Source organism: Polypterus senegalus, chromosome 5, assembly GCF_016835505.1.
Source record: "Polypterus senegalus isolate Bchr_013 chromosome 5, ASM1683550v1, whole genome shotgun sequence".
NCBI lineage: Eukaryota > Metazoa > Chordata > Cladistia > Polypteriformes > Polypteridae > Polypterus > Polypterus senegalus.
The window spans coordinates 141,613,855-141,635,044 of NC_053158.1; the positions used below are offsets into that span (position 1 = coordinate 141,613,855).

Here is a 21,190-nt window from a genome sequence, read left to right on the forward strand (position 1 = left end):
CATTTATTATCAGTCTAAATAAAAAGAATGTCAATAAAGAAAGGTTTTACTGGGGTAGGTTCTGAGAGCCTTTAACTGGACAGAATATTAGTTCTGCTATTTTTAACGCAGTAGTGCACATGCTTACATTAGTAAATTTCAGAATTCTTCTTGCGGCCTTAAGGAGAGACAGCAGTGACAGGCTGGTCATGGATTAGTGTCTTTTCTGTGTTACAGTGACAAAAGAATAATGTAGTTTACCATTTCCTAAAGACCTTTTGTGCCTTGTGCCTCTATCAACTTGGTGTCTTGATGCTCTAAATACATATTTGCATTGATCTTTAATAAAGGTGTATCCAATGAGATTTGCTGACATAAGATAATGTACAGTTACCTCATAATATTTGAGTTGAATTTTTTTTACCCATCTTGACAGTCTAATGACCACACAGATTTGGGGGTGGTGGTGAGGATAATAATATATGACCCAAATTCATTGTATGTATGTCTGGCACTTAAACTCTTGGCTATAACTTCCTGCATCGTTTTCATTCATCCAAATTTGTTATCTTATTTCAACCTGCTTTTTCATAGGTCATCCTTCCTTTCTTATATTTATTAGTCAGTAGTTAGTAGTTTTCTCTACATATTGTTTTCATTTTTGGCTATGATTTGTTTTAAAACTTCTTCCCTGTTTCTTTGATAATGGATTGAACTGCTCCATTATTCTTGTTGTTTACTGCATGTTTACAAAATTTGTTTTGGTTTAACCATATCTCTGCATCTTCCAGATATCACTTTTGTAAATACGAATCCCATTTTTGCCAACTTTACTAGCTGCTATAATTCGTCAAAACATTAGGTAAAACCTACATGTTCTGTGTTGCATCCTGCTCATTAGGGATATGTCAGACAAGATGAAGCTTGAGCATGCAACTCAGTGACACATGAAATTCTTCATCAATATTTCATAACTATAAAAGTTATGACATACTTTGGCTGAGGCTGACTTTATTTAGCTGAGTGCTTTAGAAGGCTTTCACAGATTGGGAAGCTTTACCATTTCCTGTCTCTGTACATGCAGCCCTGATGATAACAGACAATTATTTTTGCCATCCTTACAGAATGAAGGACCTACAGCAATGAAAGGAGAATCTTTATTAGATCTAGACTTTGACCCTTTTAAACCAGACTCCACAACACCAATAGGGAAATCTCAATCTCCCATCTCTCAGGTATGAGTTTTAGCATGTTAATTTATTTAAAAAGTAGTCATTTTCAAAATGTCCGCGTAGCCTTGATATATTGAAAAGGTACATGTAATGTACAGTATATTAAATATGTAGAGATATTTTTTCAGATCACTTACAGGATATGGTTTCAAGTATATTCATAATAATTAATGATATGTTTTTGCATCCATGGGGTTGTACAAGTAACTTCATACTATATAAGGGGGGACCCAAAAATTTCCATAATTGTTAAAAAGAAATCTAATTATAAATCTCAAAAATTCCATTTTAGTCACCATCAAAAACACTCTCCTTGAGATGTATTAGACTTATCCCAGCACTTCCATTCCTGTTAGCATTTACTGTACTCATCTTTTATTCCTGCATCTATAGCCTCTGGTGTTTCTTCCTGAATTTTTTACATAATAGCAAATCTTCTTGCCTTTAGTGTCAGTTTTAATTTCTGGGAAGAAATAGAAGTCAAGGAGCAAGATTTGGTGAATATTGAGGTGGAAATTAGCCACCACATTGATTTTGATCAGAAAATCTTTGACTGATAATTTGGTGTATGCAGGTGCACTGTCATGGTGCAAAATGCAGTTTTGTGTGAGCCACTGCATTTTCTTTTTTTCCTGTTTCTTTTCTATAGCTGCCTTAGCACTTCAGTGTAATTTCACTGTCCCAATAGTCTTTTCATAAGAAACAAATTCAATATGAATAAGTCTGTTAATATCGAAAAAATTATCATCATTGTCACTTGAAAATCTGCTATAGCAACTTGGAGAAAAAAATTACTGAAATCACCTTTGCAATTGTAGAATAAATGGCCAAAATACACACTCGATCAACTTAGCATGATGCCAATCGACAAACTGATTAACCACACTTGTGGGCACCAAGTGGCATATTCAATAACTGCATCCTAGTTATGTGTTATTCACTAATTGAAGGAATGTTTGGGTCTACTTTCATGCAGTTAGTGTGAACTAGATTAGGAAAGATTCAAAGAAACTGCACAGTAGGTGGCCTTTGACCTGGTAAGGTTTTATAAGAAGTATTATTTTTATGTCCTACAGATTTAATGTAATTTATCAGCTTATTTAATGTTTTTTTTCAGACTTTGCCTTGGGATTTATGGACGGTAAGATTGGCTTTTATATAAATGCTTATTGTTATAAATAATAAAATATAAAAAACAAGTTCCAATTGATAACCAAGGTCAAATGTAACCATTAAAACTGAAAATGTATTATTTGGTTTCCTTGACTACCACTGTTATTTAAACCTTAACATTAGGAGTGCAATGGCTAAAAAGCTTCACCGTTTACTCCTAGATTTCTGCTTCATTGTCTAGTTTATGAAGGCAAAGCAAACAATATGAGAATGCTTAAATGAGACACCTTTAAATCAGAACAGTTTATTAATCCTAAAGGAAATTACTTATGTTCCAGCTATATGGATAGCCAAAGGCACAAGTAACATGAAGAGCACATATAAAAAATAAGCATACAAAGTAAAATAGAATATAAAATATCAAAGTAAGCTACAATAAATCCTCATTTACTCTGCTCTACAGGTATACAGTGAAGTAAATATAATAGTATAAATCTGAGTCTCTTAACAAAATCCTAGCTCACTAAAGTCACATAATAATATTGCACATACAGGTGAAATATTGCACATTTTGAGAAATAAAATGTTGAAAGTTATTCACATGAGAAGTAACAAATGAGTTTAATGCACATCTAGGTGGTTGAAAAAATGTTCTGGGAGATCCATTAAGGATGGAGAGAACAGTTATATTGTGTGGATGAGTGACTGGAAGAGGAGTTATAAAGCCTGATAGCTGTGGAAAGGAAGGATTTTCTGTGACGTTCAGTAGAGCGCTTTATGCTAGTCAACTAACTAACAAGTATGAACTCTAATCTACCTTAATTTGGACATTTCTTAAAAGAAATAAAACATTTTTCCAGCAGGAACAAAATTTTGTTTTGCTCAAAAGTAGTAGACGAGGGCAATTTAAACACAAGGCAAAAACAAAAAATAAAGTTCTTTACCTTCTCAGGAGGCAAAATGCTTCTTATACTAATCTTACATTTTTTAAAACAAGTACAATACAGTATATCCACTCAGTTTATGTCACCTTAGTTTATGGCCCGGATAACACTTTTAGGACTGACTACACTTTGACACATAAACAAAGCTTTTAGACATTTTAAGGTGGACAGACTCATATGCTACAGTGCACCTAGTGCTAGATTGTTAGGAAAACTGTGCTCCTGATAGGCATAACCTTGGCAGATTTTTTTACCTTGAGGACCCAGATAGAGAGTGTCTCATTATGTGCCTTCCACCATTTTTCACATAAAATTTAACTTAACATCACTCAGGGCAGAAAATGGGATCTGACCTCTGTAGCCAAGCCCAGAGTTGGTGGTGGAAACTGGTGAGCACTGCTTGACCATGCAGAAGAAAAGGAAGATATGTCTTTTTGTCTGTATGGAATGTCTCTTAGGTGACCAGAATGGCCTCTAGACCTTGTCAAAATAATGACTCTTAGAACGAAGAGCATCAAGCCACCTTTAGTGAGAAATCATAGATTTTACAGAAATTTACAAAGTAGTGGTTTAGATATAGTCATTCTTACAGCTACATATGCTTTGAAATCGAGACTTTTTCATAAAAAGCAATTGGAATGGAGCTCAATTATGGGAAAAACCATTGGAAATACTCACAATTTGTGAACTGAATGTAGTGCGTTTGCAACATTTGAGGAAAGCCCGTTTTACTGGGAGACATCCATATGGCCACGTTGTGGTACTGAAATGTGTGATTAGGAATGTTAATAATAAAAATAACTTTTTTTTGTTTCTTTTAATTTAGGCAAGTGCTGAAGCATCACAGCCTGTAAGTATAAAGCATGTTTTCAATTAAATTTAGTCTAAGAAGTATAATTAACACAGTTTTTCTATAAGTATCTATATTATATATAGCTGTATTTTCAGGTTATTTAAGCTTTTCTTTTATAAAATTAATTTAGACTGAAACACTTTTTATTTGCTTAGATTTCAATTAATTGAAACATCCATCATAATCTTACTTCACTATCTCCTTCTTCAGACAAGACAGTGAGATGATCATGCAATGTTTTCTTTTTTCATTTTCTGACTTTTGATGAATTTTTCATTGAAATCATTTTTGTTCTTTTTTTACTTATCTGTCTATCCCAAAGCCCGACTCTTCAAAAAGTCTATCACTCTGTAACCTGGCTGTGGACGACAATACAAAAGGTCACAATGCAGAAGACATTACACGGTTACATTCTGACCAGGGTTCAAGCAGTGGCTTTGCAACAGACTGGGGCTTAGACTTTAGCACTTCTAGTGTCAGTCAGGAGATTTCAGCAAATGGAGACACTGAGCAGCCACGTTGCCAACAAGACACTACAGAGGAAGTTAACCAGTTGTGTTCTGATCTTCAGGAACCAGTAGAGGGGCAGGAGTGGCCCCAAGATGAGAACTGGCAGGAAGCACCTCAGGAGGAGCAGGCAGATACTGCAGTGACAGAGGTTAGGACGTGTAAAACTCATCAGTTTCAAGAACAAATCGTTAATGATGATCCCCTTCATACAGTAGGTGAAAAGGAGGAAAGAATTTCTATATCATATGGCTTAGTGAATCAGAATAGTGAAGAAAGTGAGGTGGTACTAGCAGATGAAAATATCAGTGATCATTCTAATTTATCCATAATGAAATACACTGAAGATGTTAGGGAGCACATAGGTAAAGAACTATCACCAGATTATGATATTATGAATTCTGAGGATTATGATGGTCATACAGAGGAAAGTGAAGAGAGTGTTAAATCATTTGAAGCAAAAGAAAGAAAAATCAGTGAGGAAGAAGTCAGTGACACTGAAGAGAGTGTTAGGGAAGTGATGGATGTTAATGAAAATACAGCTTTTGAAAAAAGTAAGGATAGCATCTGGAACACCATCACAGAGGTTATTCTACAAAACCATCCTGCACAAGATATTGTTTTAAAGAGCGATGACCAGCAAAGCAACAGAGGCCACCTTGTCAGTAATCAAAATATAGCCAAGGGTTTGGAAACTGAAACAACAGGTAATGTGGTGTTAGTATCCAAGTCTGCAGCAGGAGATGGGGCAGAATACATGTTGGTTTCTGATTTGAGCACTGCCATGCCTGAAGATGCTATTTTACAGGAGAATAGTCAGAGTCAAGTAATAGTTAGCCCACTTCAGATTAAGGGGCCAGTTGAAGCTTCCAACAAAACAATTGATCAGATGGAGGACTCCAGCTGTGCAGCTGATGATGATTTTCATGCAGGATGGTCATCCAATTCAAAGAATAATGAAGAGTTAGACATAAGCACTGATCAATGGGCTTCTGACAAAAACACAATATGGCCAGAAAACTGGGAGCCGACGGTAAGCAATGATGACTGGGGTTTTTCTAGCCTACCTGATGTTCAGTCCAATAGCTTTGATCAGTGGTCAGCCTTTCCAGAGGAACCTGGTGATCAAGAAAGTGGAAGCAGCAACACCTGGCAAGAAGTCAGTGATAGCAGCGGTTTCTGGTCCACCGAAGGTTTGGGAGATTTTGGAACTGGATGGGGAGATAGCAGTTTACCAGATGATAGCCACAAAGATGAAAGGTTGTCAAAGAAAAAATCAGCATGGGAGATGGAGTGTAACAATTTGGTACAGGCAAGCAAAGACCTGGCCAAGACACAAGGTCACTTTCAAATGCAAAACTCGAGGAATGCTAGCATCGAAAGTTCGACCAGCCCCAAAGATAATGAAACCAACAGCTCTGACTTATCAGAAGATGAGATTGCAAACCGGAGATATGGATTGTTATACCGGGAAATAGATGCTGAGAAGGAAGAGGTACTTTACCTTATCCTGGTGTGTAGCATAGAAAAGTTAAGAGAAGAGCCCCCTGTTCCCTAAGCTGTTGAAAGTAACCTAGTGTTTTGCATTGAGCCCATTCCCTGCAGTACCCTGAATCCTTTCCATTTCCTTCACTAACACATGATTGTTACACAATACTGATGTATTATGCAATACAGTAAAGCTGTGGAAGCTTAATATTTTGTTTCTCTCTAATCTGATATAGGTATCCAACAATGCTTTTAATGGATTTTCTCAGGTAATCTCTCATACAAAATGTTTCATTTTTAAATATATCAATTGCCAGTATTTTTAGTCTAAAGACAAGAAGGTTAATTGAGCTGAAAAAAATGTAATGACACTAATTGAGGTCAGCCGGTTGAAATTGCAGTGGTGTCCTTAATGCACACATTATTTCAATAATGAAAAATTCTGTTTCTCTAGAAATTCTGTCCAGAAATTATGCTATATATATTTAAATGGCCAATTAAATGAAGTTATATTTTTTAAACACATATTAGTTGAGTTGGTACAGAGATTCAGAATTTTGTACTAATGTCTCACAGTTACAAGGAGGTGAGTTTAATTCTAACTTGATCACTGTCTGTGTGGGGTTCTCCCCATGTCCATGTTAGTCTTTTCCAGATAACTCACATTTCAAGAGATCCAAGTTGTTATGTGATATCTTTATCTTTGTCTGACTGGGATGTGTGAAAGTGTTCCATGTGATGGATTGCTGTTTCATCGTGTTTTAGTTCCTGTTTCAACTCAGTTCATTTAGGTTTGATTGTGCACAGAATGGTTTTAAAAAATAGATGATGAATAATTGAAAACCATAGGTATTTAAAAAATAGTAGGTTTCACAAAAACATTAAAATGATCATATGTTAGCTTTATAAATCAGTACTTTGTATTGTGTATATTATGATCAACATCATGCTATTCACTTTATACATTTGGCAAAAATCCATTTGGAAGAATTTATGTTAATGTTGCATCAGTAGGAAAGACTAATACAGAGCTTCAGACGAATATGTATTTCTTTCATTTGTTTGGTAATTAATATGTTAGAAATGTAGGATTTTATCAAATCATAAGAAGACACTTCCTGGATTATATTCTAAAATCAAATTTCAATCTTATATATAAAAAAATTAGACAGTTTGAATATTTTACATTTAACAAAATGTATCAATTTAATATTATAGACTAGGTATTGTAATACCATGACTCTGGGCAAAAATTTGAGGTTTGCAGTCATTTTCATTTCCAGCGTTTCCAGACACTGGCATCCCTTAAGATAAACAGTTGATTTCAGCATTATTAAAATATGAAATATATAGAAACCTGATCTTTATACAAAAGTTCTTCTTTAAAGTATACTCAGCAAATAAAATATTACTGAATATAAATGATTGCAAAAATAAAGATAGTCAAATTTGTTAAGAACAAAAAATGAGAGGTTAATATAAGCAAGTGTTTTAGATTGAAATAAAATAATTCACATCTTGGATAATAATTCAGATAATATATGTGACATACACTCACCGGCCACTTTATTTGGTACACCTTGCAAGTAACGGGTTGGACCCTCTTTTGCCTTCAGAACTGCTGTAATTATTTGTGGCATAGATTAAGCAAGGTACTGAAAACATTACTTTGGGAGTTTGGTCCATATTGTTGGCTGAACATCCATGATGTGTGTCTCCCATTCCACCACATCCCAAAGGTGCACTATTATATTGAGATCTGGTGACTGTGGAGGTCATTTGAGTACAGTGTTGTACATTCAGAGATGCTCTCCTGTGTACCTCGGTTGTAAGGAGTGGGTTTGAGTTACTGATGCATTTGTATTAGCTTGAACCAGTCTGGTCATTCTCCTCTGACCTCTGGTATCAACAAAGCATTTTCTCCCAGAGAACTGCCACTCACTGGATATTTTCCCTTTTTCTGACCATTCTCTGTAAACCCTAGAGATGGTTGTACATGTAAATACCAGTAGATCAGCAGTTTCTGAAATACTCAGACCAGCCCGTCTGACACCAGCAACCATGCCACATTCAAAGTCACTTTCTTCCCCATTGTGATGCTCGGTTTGAACTTTAGCAGGTTGTCTTGACAATGTCTACATGCCTAAATGCATTGAGTTGCTGCCTTGTGATTGGCTGATTAGATATTTGTCTTAATAAGCATTTGAACAGTTGTACCTGATAAAGTGGCTGTTGAGTGTATGTTTGATGACTTTTGCAATTTACTTTGAGCATTCCGTTTACTTGACGTAATAGAGCAAAAACACCATTATCTATCTATATGTATAAACTGAGTTTCTATCTGTCTGTCTGTTCGAGTATCACGTGTAAACCACCTCAGTTATTTCTACAAAACTTTGCAGTTAGTTCCAGTTTAGTTTTACTTTGTATATAGGCTAATAAAATTTTAGTTTTTTGATGTATAAATATCTAGACAAAAAGTATAAACAGAGATAACCTCACTAAAAGTTGCCATTTTCATTGGGTCTTTGTGCCTTTTTGATCTCAGTATCTTCAAAACACATGATATTGATTTGATTTTTACTTTAAAAGAATTAGAAATGATTTCTAGCACATCATTACCAAAATATGTTGACCATATTATTATAAGGAATTTTTAAATATTTAAGCGTGTTGAAAAAGAACAAGATTTTTATGCTTGCCGTTCAACAAATCTTTAATGGTTGATCACATCAAAAATCCGTTCCCTCTTTTCTGAATGCTTATTTTATGATGAACAAAACGGCCATATTTAATTTTTGTCTAGTGCAAATAGTAAGTGAGAAACTCACCTATTTGTGATGAGATCTGGGCTTGAACTGGAGTAACAAAAGTCTTCAGATGGCGGGAGTGAGTGGGCATGGACACCTCGTGGGGATCTGCCAGGAGTGCTGCTCAGGGATGAGGAGGGTGCGTGCGCTGCTTGAACTCTATTTGTCTCTCAGTGATTGAGTTGTACTTTATGACTGTGGTTCTCCATGCTCAATAACATTTCAATATTATTATTGATCTATTGCGATAATTATTATTACTATTCCACAAATTTTTCTTTGCTGCAAAATTACTTATATTTCTCTAAAGCTTAAACATAATTTTTAGAGGAAAATTTCACAAGGACTTAGTACTAGATGTTAAATAATACCAAAAATGCATTTCATATGTACTTTTTATCAATACAGTATTACACATGAAACATACCCTTTATCATACTTATGGGTGAAGCTGGGTAGAACAACTCATTTTCAGTATATAAAACATAGCCTTAGGAAGTTTGTCAACCGGTCAAGAATTTAAATGAACACCTTTTTTATATACACGATTTACACTGTTTAAATGCACTGTTACTTTTAAATTGCCACTCCAATTTGCAATTAAAAAAGAAAATCATTACACTTAAATTTCAGTCTGAAGTGTAAAATGTTCATTCAGCAGTATCATTCCTGACTAAGGCTTGCCACATGGTCTTATACAGTGTTTAATGTCTTTTGTTGGAGCTTGTGAACTGTTGTGGTAAACTAACAAATTCTCACACTAACAAAGACCCACATGCTGTTTTCCTTTCCCTGCATAAATCATTTATGTCTTTCCTTACTAACAATATGATTATAAGACCATTTTAAGGGAATTGCTCAAAGCGATGTTTCAATTCCTCAGTGCACAGCCTTAAAATTATCACCACATGAACATTTAAATTTTAAATATGGCTTTAAAAATTTAAATTTCAGTTCAGCAAAGTGACCAGTATTTTCTTAAAATCTGAGATATGCTTCAGCAAAAACAAATTGTGTAACAAATTATGTGCCTGTTATGTTTTTTCCTCATGTATGTGTTCTAAGCAGAGTCCAATTGTTTGAATAAATGACATTGTAAAATACACAAATGATCTGTTATTTAGATAACTATTAAATATGTGTGCAGTATAAAGTTTAATTGTTACAAGTTTTTTTTTAAACACGTGTGTCTATTTTTTCTGGTAAATATACTCAGCAAAAAAAGAAACGTCCCTTTTTCAGGACTGTGTATTTCAACAATAATGTTTTAAAAATCCAAATAACTTTACAGATCTTCATTGTAAAGGGTTTAAACAATGTTTTCCATGCATGTTCAATTAACCATAATCAATTAATTAACATGCACCTGTGGAATGGTCGTTAAGACCTTAACAGCTTACAGAAAGTAGGCATTTAAGGTCACAGTTCTAAAAACGCAGGACACTAAAGAGACTTGTCTACCGACTGTGAAAAACACCCAAAGAAAGATGCCCAGGGTCCCTGCTCATCTGCGTGAACGTGCATTAGGCATGCTGCAGGGAGGCATGAGGACTGCTGATGTGGCTAGGGCAATAAATTGCCATGTCCGCACTGTGAGACGCCTAAGACAGCACTACAGGGAGACAGGAAGGACAGCTGATCATCCTCGCAGTGGAAGACCACGTGTAACAACACCTGTACAGGATCGGTACATCCGAATATCACACCTACGTGACAGGTACGGGATGGCCACAACAACTGCCCGAGTCACACCAGGAACACACAATCCCTCCATCAGTGCTCAGACTGTCCGCAATAGGCTGAGAGAGGCTGGACTGAGGGCTTGTAGGCCTGTTGTAAGGCAGGTTCTTACCAGACATCACCAGCAACAATGCTGCCTATGGGCACAAACCCACCTTCGCTGGACCAGACAGAAGTGGCAAAAAGTGCTCTTCACTGATGAGTCACGGTTTTGTCTCACCAGGGGTGATGGACGGATTCGTGTTTATCGTCGAAGGAATGAGCGTTACACCGAGGCCTGTACCCTGGAGCGGGATCGATTTGGATCGATGGCTAGGGCCATTCCCCAGGAATGTCCAGGAACTTGCAGGTGCCTTGGTGGAAGAGTGGGGTAACATCTCACAGCAAGAACTGACAAATCTGGTCCAGTCCATGAGGAGGAGATGCACTGCAGTACTTCAAGCAGCTGGTGACCACACCAGATACTGACTGGTACTTTTGAATTTGAGCCTCCCTTCATTCAGGGACACATTGTGAAACATTTTTAGTTTATGTCTTATGGTGTTGACTCTTTTAGTGTTCATTCAAATATTTACACATTAAGTTTACTGAAAGTAAAAACAGTTGAAAGTCAGAGGACGTTTCTTTTTTTGCTGAGTATAGTATCTTTGAGTAAGAATGTAAAGATTGACAAATGTTAAGTGAAAAACAAGAAGCACAAAAATCTGTCCAGAGTTTGTTAATTAATGCCTTAATTTGATTAATTATGTTTTTATTTGTTATTTCTCCATTGATAAGCATATTTGTATTAAATTGGGTGTAGGTTGTGTGTCCCCCCTTTATAGAATATTTCTGCCAAATTTTAAAACAGTTATTCATTCTTTCACCTAATGATTGCTTGGAAAGTGTTGTCTGAAAAATGCTGTTTCAGACTAGCATTAGAAAACACAATCATTTAGAATGTAATTTTTTGAGCATAATAATTGGGTGGGCAGCATGGTGGTAAAGTGGTAAGGACACCAGGGTTCACATCCAGGGTCCTCACTGCATGGAGTTTCTCCCCGTGTCTGCTCCAGCTTCCTTCCACTGTTCAAAGACATGCAGGTTAGGTGACCTGATGATGCTCAGTTGGCCCTAGTATGTGTTTGGGGTTTGGGTGTGTGTGTGTGTGTGTGTGTGTGCGTTTACCCAGCAACCTGTCCAGGGTATGTTCATGCCTTGCAGCTATGCTACCTGGCATAGGCTCCAGCCATCTCCCTACACCCCTAGTCTGGAGTAGATGGGTTAGGAATGACATAACAATATTTGTGTTATGTTTTGCTCGATCCTGGAATAAGCAGTTCAGGGAGACTTGAACAACAATTATGAATTTAAAGGAGCACCTTTTTTTGTTTGTTTTTTGGTGGTTTGGAGAACTATTCAACATAAGCAAGCTTATTATCAAAATAAACATAATTTTATTAAACACTGTAATACCTAATATATTTAAATCAGGCAGGAATCACATATTCTAATCTGTCAGTTGTAGGATATTGTACTTGTCCATTTTCTTGTTGGGTATAGATATACCCATATTACAATATTATTACGTAATTCATCACCTCACTAGCTGCCAGTTAATACATTGTACTGGTTTAATTTCCTAATATCACAGTTTTTTCCATTTTATAAATAAAATACACCACCAGCAACAGGATTTATTATCTGTCAAAAGTCTAATCCATCTCACAATAGTTTGTTTTTTAAGGATTAGGGTTGGCTTTACTTTTTTGATAATAATGAATAAAAAGTCTTTCCATTTTAGCAATTGTAACGATATGTTTCATGTTATATTTTTACAGTAGTATATGCCATTAGACAAACAAAAACAATCCTTACCCACAGTACATCATTTCAGTGTTCCCTTTATTAGAAAGCTTTGTAATGTGGAACAACTCATATCAGTTCATGTTAATGTGGCTCAGACAAGACATGATGCACAGCATCACTTTGCCACTATAAAAAATTTGTGCCATCTCTACTATTTGGAAAACAGATACATACTTGAACCAAATTAAATGCATATGATCCCTGACTAGATGCTGTGCCAGGGGTGGTGGTAGTGAAAATGGTCAAAACTTGTACAAGGAGAAGGAGAGAGAAAAATTGTGGTCAAGTAAAAACAAAGATCACAATACTAGGAAAAGAAGGCAAACCCCAAAATGAACTCCAATGTGCAAATCAATCAAAAACATTTTTTTTTTTTTTGTTTTTTGTTAATCTTGGACACAAGGAGTTCATCACCACCTTTCATATTTTGCAGGTTATAAGGTCACAGCATGTAAATTCCTAATTACTGAAAGTGAAGTTTAAAATCTTTTGTCTATTTCTACAGTATTTATATATTATAGTTTTTGCTTAATGCAAATTGTGAAAAAAGCAAAATCATTTGACAAAACAACATAGAGAAAAAAACAAATGAAGAAGATTAACACTAGGACCTATAAGTTAGTCATTTTGCCGTACTCTGAAATGTGAAAATGCAGATTTTTTTTGTATGTTGTTCCACCAGTATACATACAGTAACTGTAAAGTTCTGTTCCTTTTTCAATTTCTAACAAAAAACATTTTCTTATTGTTTTTATGTGATATTCTTTTAACAACTGCAACATTTTTCACTCTCGAATGTTGTGGTTTTCTTGTGGCTTCTTAGCAAGTTGTTATTATTATTATTATTATTAATAATAATAATAATAGTCACCTTGTGACTTACAGAGAAAACTATAGCCTATAAAATAGATGATAGCCTGCAAAAAAGAATTCTCACACACAGTAAGGGACCCTGCACGTTTTTAGCAATATCAGATTTAGCCAGGTGAAGCTACCAAGAAGTCCCCATGAACATTTTGTTTAATTTTGTTATCTTTTTGCTTACTGGAGAGAAGATGTGCAATAGTTATTAGAACACTGCATTTCCTTGTGGAGTTGTATGTTCATACTGACAGTTTCACAGTGGACACATAAGAGAATTGTATAACAATATTGCATTGCCAGTGCTCCTTTGAAATACATAATTCAACAAGTGGTGAAAAAATAGTGTGCAACTGGTTCTGCGTGCATTGCACCGAAACCAATAAACCCTTCTGTCCTTAATCCAGAGGATGTTGACTGTATTGAAAGATGTCTTTGTAAGCCAAAGACACTGTTTTCACAACAGACAAGTATATAATGAAGGTGGTGTACAGTACTTCATGATTTGTGGGATACTTTTTCATCCACTTCTCAATATACATGATAAAAAAGTACAGTGATTACCAGTAAAAAGATGACTAAATTCAATGTGCATTACTAGAAAATTAATACTAAGTCCTCATGAATAAAACTCAAACAACATCAAAACCTTCCTTGGGTGTTATTTATGTTGGTACAGCCACAGAAATCCTGAACAGGAGCAGAGAGTCCTAAGCAGTCTGAAGATATCGTATTAATAAGAGGCACCCAGACATCTGTGGTTTCTGAGCAGATGTTAATACAGAACATCTAGTACAGGTAGTAACCAAGATAGAAATGTGTGGAAAAAAACATAAAGTACAATTTTCAAAGATAAAACTATTAAGCTAAATAAGTGCAGGAGACTGAAATACAATGAATTAAATACATTTTCTGGGGGAATTTTCCCATATTGACAAATGTGCACATCGGCTTCTAAATGTGTCTAGTGCTGATATCAGGTTTATTCAGTCACATGCATTCATTGGCATTGGCATCTACTGTATCTTAGAGAAACATTCAAGAAGAAGCCATGCATTACACTTGTTTTAAAAGTCATAGTACATTTTAAATATCATGGGAATTTTTCTTTGATTGCAACATTTATAGCTTTATTACTTTTCAGATAGTGTGCTTCCAACTGAGCAAAGTATTCCTTATATTTTTATAAAGTATATCTTCTAATAATATGAGAAAAAGTACAAGAGTGATATAAAAATAAAGTAAATTAATTTACTGTTCCTGCACTTATATTACATAAATCTAAAAACATATAAAATACAGTATAAGAATTCCACTTTGTAAATATTTTGGTCTGCTTCAGTAAAATAGTAACATTGTGAGCTCCAAGGTTCATGTAAAAAATATACATTTTTTGCCTTGAATTATAAACAGTACTTTGCTGTTTTTTATTCAAACCATGAGGGTAAAATACAGTGTTAAAGTATAACACTATTACGCTAAATAAGGTGTACTAATGAAACAGTCTTAAACTACACTGTCATATGAGCATTCATGGGTAACAGCTATTTACCAGAGTTGCACTATGGCTTTTGTTGTTTTAATAATGTTTTACTGTTTGAAATATATTATTTGCATTTTCTTTTTATTTAAGCTGGATGGTGGATCGTCTGTACCTACCACATCTGAAGTGAACCAGGATGGTTTTGATACAATGGTGAGTAATTTGCAGAAGCAGTTTCATTTTTGTTTTCCAAAAATTACATGTTATTATAACATGTTCCAGTTGTCTTACAAACTTTAGGATCCTTTGAAATAAAAGCAGGTTGCTAAAATAAGTTATACTGTTGAAAGTATAAACGGTAGATTTCCATATTTTCCCTAATGTGATTAAATACATTTTATTCTTGGTTGTAAAATAATTTAGATGTTGCTGGTAAAATCTCTGGTCTTCAGTGTCGTTAATTAGGTCTCAGACTGGTCTCAGTGTCACAAACTTCAAGCATTTGTCATACTCTTCCTTTGTGACTCATTTTTAACTCTAAATAGGAGCATCTTCAAATGTGTCCACTTATAATGTAGTCCACAAGGAAGTTAATGTTAAAAATAATATACGGCAGTTCCCAACAACGTATACTACATTTTCTATTTCTGGATCACTTGGGCCAGTACCTTCCAAGTAGTCCCAGTATACCTCAGGGCTGTGGAGTCAGAGTCAGAGACAATTTTGGGTACCTGGAGTCGGAGTGGGAGTCGGCAAAAAGTTTACCGAAGCCGACTCCAACTAAATTTAAATGGGAATTAAAAAAGTAAGTTGAAATGTCCCAATTCACAAACAGTCATAATGAACTACTTCTCTGCTGTAAGAATAAAGCCCAATGCATGCAGTGCATAATGTTACCACAAAATGAACATGTCAAGTAACCATGAAGCATGCTTTTCATTGACTGTATGCGTCACTATATGGGATGTAATGCACAGGTAAGGTGCGGCACTGCCGTTACAGGGAACTGTGAACCTAGCCTAAAGCCCCCCATACATTTACAGATGCACTGCCGATTTTTCGGCCGTTCAACGAGTCATCACGCGTCAAACGCCTGAAAAATCATCTGGTGTGTTCTCAGCTCCGTCGGCTCCCCTTCGCTATGCGCTAGTGAAGGGGGCCGAAGGAGCCGAGAACACAGATCTCCCTACCTGTCTCCAGCAGAGGCTCGTTCTGCTGATCAGCTGGCCGGTGAGTGACACAATGCACTAAACTTCCGGCTGGCTGACAGAGGAGACAGCCACTGCAGCAGACAGAGGCATCACATTACTTTGGATGGGGCGGTGGTCGAGATTTTCGCAAGCTGGATCTGCCGTCCATGTGGACACCCGCAATCTGCGGCCGCCAATCAATTGTGTTTGTCTTTAATCTGGCATTATAGTAGAGTGTTGGCTTCCTAGCCAGTAGTTCTGTGGTGAAATTACATGTATGTTGCCTTCCTTTCCTTCAATGGATGTAGAAAATACATTAGCATAGTATATACATACAGAGGAGTCGAGGGAGTCGGAGTCGGAAGATTTAGAAACTGAGGAGTCGGAGTCGGAGCATTTATCTACCGACTCCACAGCCCTGGTATACCTGATAGAGGCCTGTGCAAGCTGATTTAAGGCTGTCATGGCTACCAAAAGTGCATCAAGTACAACAACATTTGTTTATAGGGCACATTTCATACAAAGACTGTGGCTCAAAGTGCTGTACTAGATGTCACGGAGAAAGTTACAAGAAATGAAAAAACAAATAAGATTAGGCAAGAATATTAATGAATAAATAAAGAAAAAACAAACATTTTCATAGATCATAAATCCTATATGATCTTATAAAACATATATATATAATAGTAGAAGAGTAGTGTCCTTATATCCATCCATCCATTATCCAACCCGCTATATCCTAACTACAGGGTCACGGGGGGTCTGCTGGAGCCAATCCCAGCCAACACAGGGTGCAAGGCAGGAAACAAACCCCAGGCGAGGTGCCAGCCCACCTCAGAGTGTCCTTATATACAATATCATAATGTAAGTCTCCAAAGATGAGTCCAGTATGCAGTCAATAACGTATTTTAAACTTTTAATTAATTTAGACCACTTTAAAGAGATCTATTTTAGTTATAGTATTAAATAAATAAACCACCCAAAAATTATATTTTTAAATGTTACATAATCCATGTATTTTATAATAATGACCGAGAAAAATGTTTAATATCCTGAAAAAAAGTCTGAGATATAATACAAGGCTACGGTGACCAGTTCTATACAATGGCAAATGATATGAAAAAAATCCTTGGAAAAAAAAAAATCTCATGTTACTCATATCACATATCAGTTATCCAGTTGTTTTCCTACCACATACAAAGCACATGCAGTTTTTGCTGAAATAGTTTTAAATAAACGCTTTCAGAAAAATCAGCATACATCGTAAACAGGAAATGCAATTCATAATAAATTGAGGTTTTGTAATTGAACATCGGCCTCTCCCCCTCATTCTTTGTCAAGATTTCTGTCTTCAAATAGTCACGCTGGCTTTTCTCCTACATACCAAAGTAGTGATGATTAGGTTAATGTGTAACTTTGGATTATGATAAGTTTGGTGAGTGTGTGGCAGGGTGTGCCCTGTAATAGACTGGCATCCCATCTAGAGATGTTTCTTGACTTGAGCCCTATGCTCTTGGAAGAGAATCCTAAACTTGGTTCAACTGGTTATGTCCTTGATAGCTAGATGAGCATTTACCATTTAATTTAGGGAAACATATATGAAGCTTTCTCCAGACCTATTGTGCCTTTTGTTCACCGAAAGATAGTGACTTTCATGCACATGTATGAGTATTGTCTACTTATTCCTTTTGACTATTATTAAGTACAATGACTGTTTTTGTTGGGTAATACTACTGCAAAACTACTTAAAGTCTCACATTAAAACTCACTAGTTTTAGAATTTGTTCCAATTATAGGTAACCTCAATGGAGATCAATGATGCTTCTGTGACAGTATGACAGTTTTCCAATCAGCTATAAAGATCTTGAAAAAGAAATTAGGTGTTTTGCCTTGCTAGTTTATTTTGTAGCAGTCTAAATGATACATAGGTAATCGTTGTAAGCCATTTTCTCTGCCATCTAAAGTACTGTTTTATCAGTATGACGTGTGAGTACTGCTGCAGTGCTTTTCTGTACATAAACGATTTAGAAAGACATCAGCTCTCTAAGTGTTAAAATTGTCTTGAATTAATTTTAACTTTCTTTTTACATCTGCTTTTGCCTGCACAAGCAAGCGAACCGTATAAATTCTTTTTGGATATTTTTCTTTGCCTTGTCGCAAGGTAACTCTTTGGTCAACTTTCGTCATGTTTAAACAAGGATCAAGATTTTATCAGAAATGGAATACACATCACAGAGAAATATTTCTTAATGGTATAGCTTGTAGGGGTTATAACTGCTGTAGATGTTGATTTTGTATCAGGTTCCCTTGGCCCCAAAATTGATGAATGTGCTTAGAAAATGGGTGACCGGTGATAGTTATTATTGGAAATTCATGATATTGTTTTCAGTAGCAGATGGACAATAGTTTCTCTGAGAGGAACAATATAGCAGTTCAAAGTGGAAGTCTCAAAAAGTAGATAAAAGTAATATTTCTTTTCCCTCAGAAGGGTAAACCTCTGTGTTTGAATGGCAAATTGAAGGGTGTGCTGTGGATCGCACAAGAGGGTATCAACTTGAAAAACTCCATAGGCGAATGGGAACAGTAGCACTACATACCATTATATTTTTTCTGAATTTCAAAAATGATGTTGATTATAATGGATGTAGAGTTAAACATTATTTTTTATTGAATTATATGAATGCCTCTTTATTAATTAATTTAGACTATGTTTACAATATATATAATTGCCTGTAACCTTGTCATCTTCATTTGTGAGGACCAATAATGATTCTGCTTCTTTTATACCAAGTGCTAAATTTCTGTTATTTAATCTGACAAGCAAATAATGGGGTTTGTGAAATTTAACCTTTTTACTTTATTACAAAGTATTGGTTTAATGTATTATTTTCACTAATTGCATATCGGGTAGCATGGTAGTGTTAGAATTAGAATTAGAATTAGAATTAGAACACTCTAGACGAGAACAGGCCATTCAGCCCAACAAAGCTCGCCAGTCCTATCCACTTGCTTCCTCCAAGAAAACATCAAGTCGAGTTTTGAAAGTCCCTAACGTCTTACTGTCTACCACACTACTTGGTAACTTATTCCAAGTGTCTATCGCTCTTTGTGTAAAGAAAAACTTCCTAATGTTTGTGCGAAATTTACCCTTAACAAGTTTCCAACTGTGTCCCCGTGTTCTTGATGAGCTCATTTTAAAATACAAGTCTCGATCCACTGTACTAATTCCCTTCATAATTTTAAACACTTCAATCATGTCACCTCTTAATCTTCTTTTGCTTAAACTGTAAAGGCCCAGCTCTTTTAATCTTTCCTCATAATTCAACCCCTGTAGACCTGGAATCAGCCTAGTCGCTCTTCTCTGGACCTTTTCTAGTGCTGCTATGTCCTTTTGTAGCCTGGAGACCAAAACTGCACACAGTACTCAAGATGAGGCCTCACCAGTGCATTATAAAGGTTGAGCATAACCTCCTTGGACTTGTACTCCACAGATCGTGCTATATAACCTAACATTCTGTTAGCCTTCTTAATGGCTTCTGAACACTGTTGAAGTTGATAGCTTGGAGTCCACTATGACTCCTAAATCCTTCTCATAAGGTGTACTCTCGATTTTTCGACCGCCCATTGTGTATTCAAACCTAATATTTTTACTTCCTATGTGTAATACTTTACATTTACTGACATTAAATTTCATCTGCCACAAATCTGCCCAAGCCTGTATGCTATCCAAGTCCTTCTGTAATGATATAACGGATTCCAAATTATCTGCTAATCCACCTATCTTGGTATCATCTGCAAACTTAACCAGCTTGTTACTTATATTCCTATCTAAATCATTTATATATATTAAAAATAGCAGCGGCCCTAGCACTGACCCCTGTGGAACACCACTCATAACATCGGCCAGTTCTGATGAGGTTCCTCGCACCATCACCCTCTGCTTCCTGTGTCTGAGCCAATTCTGCACCCATCTAAAAACATCACCCTGAATTCCCACTTCTTTTAACTTGATGCCCAACCTCTCATGTGGCACCTTATCAAATGCTTTCTGAAAGTCCAGATAAATAATATCATAAGCTCCACTTTGATCGTATCCTTTTGTTGCCTCCTCATAGAATTCCAACATGTTAGTAAAACACGACCTCCCCCTTCTGAACCCATGCTGACTGTTCAGAATAACTCCTGTCCTTGTCATGTGTTGCTCAATCTTATCCTTAATAATTCCTTCCATTAATTTTCCTGTGATGCTTGTTAAGCTTACTGGCCTATAGTTGCTTGGATCTGCCCTGTCACCCTTTTTATATAATGGGATGATATTTGCCATTTTCCAGTCCTTTGGAATCTCTCCAGTGCACAGTGACTTCCTAAAAATGTGTGTCAAGGGTTTATATATGTACTCACTAGCCTCCTTAAGAACACGAGGATAAATATTATCTGGGCCTGGTGATTTGTTTGATTTTATCTTATTTAATCTGAGCAGCACTTCTCCCTCTACAATTTCCAAATCCCTCAGTACCTCCTTAGTAGTTGCGTTTACCTCTGGCAGGTTATCCACTTGCTCACTTGTAAACACCTCAGAAAAATGTAAGTTTAGGGCATCTGCTATTTCATTGTCTGTATCTTTTAATTCCCTTTACTATTCCTGATGAACTTGACCTCCTCCTTAACTGTTCTTTTACTACTAAAATACTGAAAGAATCTCTTGGGGTCTTCTTTCGCCTTATCTGCTATATTCCTCTCCAACTGTCTTTTAGCCTCCCTGATATCCTTCTTAATGGTTGCCCTCATTTTCTCATACGCACTACGGTTCTCTTTGCAGTCATTAGTCTTATATACCTTATACAGCAGTTTTTTCCTTTGCAACTTCTTTTTTAAATCTTTATTAATCCATCGTGGAGATTTTTTTAGTTTCCTATTACTTCCAAATTTAGGTATGTATCTGTCCTGCATTACATGTAAAACATTTTTAAACCTGTTCCACAGCTCCTCGACTGTCTCCACATTTAAAAGCTTATCCCAGTCTATCCTACTTAGACTTTGTCGCATCTGCTCAAAATTAGCCCTACTAAAGTTCAACTTAACAATTTTAGTCTTCAACTTAACAATTTTAGTCTTTAGTACTAATGCCTTGCTGTAAGGAAT

At 36.0% G+C, this 21,190-nt stretch overlaps 1 protein-coding gene across 5 annotated transcripts in view; it reads left to right on the plus strand.

Annotated features, from left to right (window-relative positions):
* amph (amphiphysin) overlaps window positions 1–21,190 on the plus strand; it is a 279,401-nt gene that overhangs the window by 224,678 nt on the left and 33,533 nt on the right. For 4 of the 5 annotated variants that reach the window (XM_039753408.1, XM_039753409.1, XM_039753410.1 and 1 more), the window contains exons 12-17: window positions 1,104–1,214; window positions 2,329–2,352; window positions 4,095–4,118; window positions 4,444–4,779; window positions 6,353–6,385; window positions 15,009–15,071. In XM_039753408.1, coding sequence (XP_039609342.1) covers window positions 1,104–1,214; window positions 2,329–2,352; window positions 4,095–4,118; window positions 4,444–4,779; window positions 6,353–6,385; window positions 15,009–15,071 — 591 coding nt within the window. The remainder of the gene's footprint in view (window positions 1–1,103; window positions 1,215–2,328; window positions 2,353–4,094; window positions 4,119–4,443; window positions 4,780–6,352; window positions 6,386–15,008; window positions 15,072–21,190) is intronic. The other variant, XM_039753412.1, reaches the window with a different exon arrangement.